This window comes from Amblyomma mixtum, chromosome 1 (genome assembly GCF_055824585.1).
Source record: "Amblyomma mixtum isolate Tamu chromosome 1, ASM5582458v1, whole genome shotgun sequence".
Classification (NCBI taxonomy): domain Eukaryota; kingdom Metazoa; phylum Arthropoda; class Arachnida; order Ixodida; family Ixodidae; genus Amblyomma; species Amblyomma mixtum.
In genome coordinates, this window is record NC_143012.1 from 104,404,221 (window position 1) to 104,410,220 (window position 6,000).

The 6,000-nt window shown below is 42.6% G+C and overlaps 1 protein-coding gene across 2 annotated transcripts; it reads right to left on the reverse strand.

Annotated features, from left to right (window-relative positions):
- Positions 1-427: 427 nt before the first annotated feature.
- On the reverse strand, positions 428-4,732 carry LOC149367391 (uncharacterized). 2 transcript variants are annotated; one of them, XR_016284840.1, is made up of 4 exons: positions 4,247-4,732; positions 3,121-3,329; positions 2,968-3,051; positions 428-1,713 (listed from the first exon to the last, which is right to left on the reverse strand). XR_016284840.1 is itself a non-coding variant. In XM_089555450.1 (3 exons), the coding sequence occupies exons 1-3, from the start codon at positions 3,351-3,353 to the stop codon at positions 1,458-1,460; spliced, it is 573 nt and encodes a 190-aa protein (XP_089411576.1). In that variant the 5' UTR covers positions 3,354-3,501; the 3' UTR covers positions 428-1,457. The 2 variants fall into 2 exon arrangements, 1 of the variants encoding a protein (XP_089411576.1); XM_089555450.1 differs by lacking the exon at positions 4,247-4,732 and having other exon boundaries at positions 3,121-3,501.
- Between the last annotated feature and the right edge of the window lie 1,268 nt (positions 4,733-6,000).

Genomic DNA, 6,000 nt, shown 5'->3' on the forward strand with positions numbered 1-6,000 from the left:
CGCACAGCACACGGGACTATAGAATTTTGCCTTCATCAAAATTTGACCCCTGCGGCCAGGATCGAACCTGCATCTTTTGGGTCAGCCAAGCGCCGTAACCACTGAGCCACTGCGGCGGGAAAGTTGTGAAGGAGCACCTCTTACCTTGACTTTGTCTGTAGTCTACTTGATGCATATAAAATGTACTTGCAGACTTTTTTCAAATGCTGACAAATTCTGTGAAGGGTGCTATGTGTATATGTACACATTTTGATCCATTTATTCATGTTCATGATAATATATGTGTGAAGGATGTATGCAGATTCACTGTAAAATTAATTTGTGCAATTACATGTATTCCATTTATAATGCTGACAAACCGTGCGATAAGGATGCATGTTTCTTTTTTCACTGTATAGAGTATTATGTGTTCTTCGTGTTCTTTTCTTTGTGTTTAGTGCTGTCTGTAGTACAAAATACAAGTGGAAGTGAGGTTTTTCATGTCCCTTGCAAGACCCCTTAAAACAAACCACACTGTCTCTGTATATTTTGTTTGCAGGGTTTGCATACAAGATGATGCACGCAAGAGTCTTTATTTCACTCGTTTTCTGAGGACTTCTCACAACATAGCAGCCTTGAAGAGGAAGCTGTTTATGTGTGTACTTCTTCTAGGCAGGTTTCTTCAATACCATATTCATACTGATGCTGTAATCAGGCCAAACTGGTGAATGCACCTCTCTGAACCATGTGCTGCTTCTGCGTACTGTAGAGAGAGCTTTGGGTTATAGCTTGGTTACTTTGGTTTATCAAATGTAAGTTTGCCTAGTTGCCATTCCTTCAACATGCATTACAGTATCTTTTTAGAGTGGTCTGTGTTTTGCTTGACTAAAAATACAATAGGTGAGACAATTACGAAACTTGATCAAGAAGAGAATGGTTGCCTTGTGTGGTCACAATGCTCCGATAATGCCAGAAAAAGCGTCACAGTACTGGCATTATACAAATATTTACCTCACTGAAAAGACTGGTACCCTTCATTGCTGTCACGTCAGCCGCACTGCACGTGGACAGGGTAAGAAACTACCAATATCCATTGTGGAATGTGTGTATGTGGTATGTATGTGTGAAGATTAAGTATGTATGTGAGACGACAACTTGGGAAAGAACCAGTGTTAGCCAGGCCTGGGGGTTTGCATCACAGATGGTTTGTATCACGGAGAAAAAGTGCTATTTTCTTAAATTATACATCTATTTACAGGGCCCAGATAGGATTGAATGGCACACTTATTTTCTGGTGAAATAAGTTACTACAATAACATGCACTGTCCTAACATAAATATTGACAAGGTAATGAGTGAAACAAGAAATATGCATAAAGCTGTGTGACACATTCGAGGAAGCCCTAGCAAAAAAAAATCAGACTTCATTGCTACAATAAAAAGTGAAAAATACAAATGATATGTTAGCGCCTCTCTGCTTTAGCAGTCATCATCAGTGAGGGCCTTTTTTTCTAATGCAGTTACCAATTTCTTCAGTGAACTCAGTTTCTGCCTCTCAATTTCCATCCTTTCGTCATGTCTTTTTTGTTGTTTTTCATTCTGTTTGGCAAGGGTTTTTTCGAATATGTCACACAACTTTTCTGCGCTGTCTTTCCGTGCTCTCTTTTTCTTCGGTGGGGCTTCTGGAACGCTTTCTTCACACGTACTCGGCCCTTCTTGTGTGTCCTCTGTGACACTGAAAAGCGAAAACAAAGAATTTGTTACTTCCTTCACATAGCATTTCATATGGCAGCAATGGTGAAAAAGACTCGCATTTTCTGCTGGGTTGCTGAACTGGCAATTGCACCTTTTAAGTTGGAAACAATGCATTTCCACGTGGAAACTGAATTTTGGCTGGAATGGCATCTGTTTCTAGCTGGAATATTGGACTGAAAATCATGTTCAGGTGAAAAATTTATCTTTCTAGTTAGCTTCAGCTGGAGCTACACCAGTGGGATTAATTACCTTCCATTTCCTGCTGGAGGATATCACTTCAGCTTGGCATTCAGCTGGAAATTTCTTTTTTCAGATGTAACTGGTAACCCTCATCAATGTCTGTTGAGTCTGCTTATTAATCTAGATTGGTCAAGTTGGTGTCTCATGTTGAATGCTGTAGCACTAGATACTTCATAAATGCCTGCAGTAATCAGTTATGCACACACAACGAATGGCGTTTTGAGTTTAACTGTATAACTTTGCAGCACCAGTTCGCTGCATTTCGGAGTTGCAATAAATTTCCCTAGGAATTTTATTTGCAGCCTGTTGAATGTTTCAGCCATTTGTTAATGAATCATACTCTAACTTAAGTGTCATTATTCCTTTCCGTTCATTTCTGTCGCAGACATATATAAGAAGCGCATATCCTAATTGAGACCTGATGGTACCACAGAAAGTAGTTCCTTTCAATGCTACGACACAATGTTCCAATTGCATAAACTTTTGTTCCTGGCTAATGCAGTTATATAATAAACTTTTGGAGCCACCTTGATAGCCATGCACCTTCCTTATCTAATAAAAGGCTTTCACCTCAACTTTTGGGGCACATCAACACACATTATTCACCAAATATGTAACCAAGCAAGGTGAGCTGTAAGGTTCATGCATATATTGTTTAAACGGTAAGTAAAAATCATACTTCTTTAAATTATACAGCTTTAACTTAGACATTAGACCTGAAGGCACATATGCACAATGTAACCAAGAGCTTGCTCATGAATTAATGCAGAATGAACTGGACACCGGTGGATTGTCTAACATAAATGTGATATCTGAGATGAAAGCTATGTATCAGCTAGAACTACGTCCATGATTAATTAATAGATACTACAAACAGACAATTTAAACAAAATTCATATATCTATAACTGTTCAATGGTACAACAGTATGCAACAGCGCATTTATATACCTTCTGTTCGAACCATGTTTTGATCGTGAACTGAAAGATACGTACTCTGTGCTTGACTGCATGCGGCCGGGCCCTGCCAAGAAAATTGGTCGCACACTGTGTTGTCTTTCAAGGATTTCTGCCAGTTCACTGCGTAAAAATACATATGCTATGAAGACTGCAGGCACTCTATCAGGCTTGCGCATGCTTTACACCTACCGCTCGTAGCTACATGTCCGTCTTCCCCTTCCGGACTTGTCATTGTGGTCCTTAGTTCTCCTGTACGCCCACTCCAGGGTCTTCCACTTGTTTTCAGCCTGGAGAGGAGTGACAGTGCCTGCTGGGAACTGTGCGTTCACATGCACTGCCACATCCTCCCACATAGCCTTTTTTGTGTGGAAGACCCTGGCGCCATCACAAGTTTGGGCCTGCATATATGAACAGGGTACCATGTAGTTACTGTATCTGTATACATATAAAGTGCTCACGAAAACAGCTTAGAAGCACGAACTGCTGCTGGAACATTGCGCCAATATTACCTTTTTAGGTTGCATTAGCGTGGCTACAAGGACCTCCTTTGGCAATGTCCTCCTTCCTTACACAATCTCTGCTCTTATTGCTTTCCCTTTCTCAATGACGCGTCCCTTTATGTTCGTAGCCACGCTCGCTCCCGTGTGCCACCCGCGCGCATATGCTCAGCTTGCGACGAAAAGTTGGCTTCTCTTCCTAGCTAAGAAGCCTAGTAGTTGAGGTTGCTGTACGTGTATGAGTAGTGAAAAAAAGACCACTATATCCGTACCATTTGCTTCCCATTATGTGTTCTGAAGCAACCAGTGGGGGTAAAAAAAGAACGCGTTTAAATTCGTGCACAATTACAGTAATTTCGTCAACAAAAGCAAACAAAAAAACGATTTTTTTTTTCAAAACTTAACATCAAATTTCAATTCAAAGGTGGTGCGCGAGGAATTTACTGGCATCTATTATCATCGATAACCGATGAAGACAGATTTTAAGCATAATACAAAAAACTGCGCGACGTACGTTTATCAGCTGATATCGCATATGCATCGAAACACTTCGATGTGATATGCATGCGCTATAAGCTGCCAAACGTACGCTGCCAAGTTTTTTTTCCGATGAGTACTGCTGCTCAGCATACTCAGCTCGCATGCATGAACGTGCAGTCCATCGCGGCACAGAAATGAGCCGGTGCGGTGCATTATATTAAATTTCTCCACCAGATCGACGTGCGTGTACGCGTATTATGCGCGCATATCGCGTATACGAACGTTTATTGGAAAAGTTTAGTCTCATTAGGTCTCATATGACCAGAAAATTCTCTTACCTTCACGAGCTCTATCAGTAAGGAGGTCTTGGCAGGTGTCCATAGCTCCTCTTCAGGTGGCGGCGCGGCTGGAAGGACCGGAGCAGACGCCTGCAAGACTCCCGATGTCACACTCCGCTCGACGTGAAGACCAGCGTTTTCATGTTCGATGAGGATAGGCTCGCCGACTACACACACACACACACACACACACACACACACACACACACGCACAAGTCGTGGCGCAAACGGGCAAATCATCAAATGCGTTGATACCTACAGTCTTTTTGTTTTTGCAACAAATTGAGACCGCCGGCAGTCTGTAATCTAGAGCAGAAAAAAAGTTCATATACTCACCATCGGTAATATAAACGTCCTTATTCTCGTGGAAAATAAGTTGTCCATCTTCCGTGATGCACGGCCGCGCCTGCAGTTCGCTGCCGTCTTCCGCGCGTATATTTATGACGCGGTCCATTGAGGCGAGGATCCGTCGCGGTCACGGCTGCCGTTTCAAATATGGCGTCGCGTCTTGAAAACCCCCGCCTCTTTTCTGTCGTCTGCTAGCTACACGCGTAAAAATCGCAGTGTAAAAAGTGTAGTTAGCAAACTACACTTCTTGTTAAAAAAATGCGTTCGTGTAGGTGGGCGGAGCTACACTAATTCTACACTGGCAAAAAAAATGACCTTTTGATACACTGGTTACACTTGTATAGCCAGTGTAGGTAAAAAAAATGGCCCTAATAACTTCTTTAGAAATTAACCAGCAAAGATAAAACAAACACGGGTGTATTCCTTACACTTCAAGGGATCTAAAAATATACAGTTTTATGGGTCAAAACTAAGTATTCGAAGCGCGGGAGCAATTTTCTATCCTTAACTGATAGAAAAGGCCTAGTTGGGAGGCCGTTTGTTTACATCACAAAATTGCCTCTAACTTTGGAAAACATTGGTCTAAAGGGATAAATAAGGTATCAAAATGATCGAAAAGACGGCACGATTAAGCTACAAACAGTTTACGCTGATTAGGCAGGGTACAAAAGATCAAAAACACGTTTTTTGTGTTCAGCACATGGCTAAGTGTTTTGTTGACATACAAGTAAGATAGCAAAACTTATAATTTAAAAACTACGGGACCAATTAAGCTCGAATTTGATACAGAGATGCGCTAGACCTTTATAAAGGAGGACTGCGAAAAGTTTTCACTCACTCTGAAGGAATTCCAAGTGAAAAAGGAGAAAAACTCTCCAGCCAGCTCCAGGCTGCCCCCACGGCCAGGAAACGCTGATGATGATAGTAGTAGATAGGGACAGAGTAGATTGAGACCCTAGGCAACGTTCTTATGGTGAATTCCAATCGCAGGTCCTAAGCGGTCTGCGCGCTCTGTGACAGAGCGCCTGAATCCGGCGGAGAGCGCGTGACCTGAAATTGCGATTGGAGTACACTTGCTCTGGCCAGAGCATGTAGGTGGCGCTCGCGAACTGCTCGAGGAAGTACCCGTCATCCCTTGCGCCGCGCTTTCCGCGTGCGCGTCGTCTGCTTTTCGGGCGTAGCTGCAAGAGGGGAAAACTACTCCCGCTGCCTTTTGAGGTGGAGGTAACGCCCGAAGTATATGCTGTGCTGTCAGCCATGTTCACACATCCAAGCGCGGACACGCACGGTAAGAGTTCTTTGACATCTTTATTGTACAAAACAGTCGCGGTTCACCATTTTCAGTCTTCCTGAGCAGAGCTGTAACTGTACGGCTTTGAGTTTGTGATAACATCGGTGCACATTAC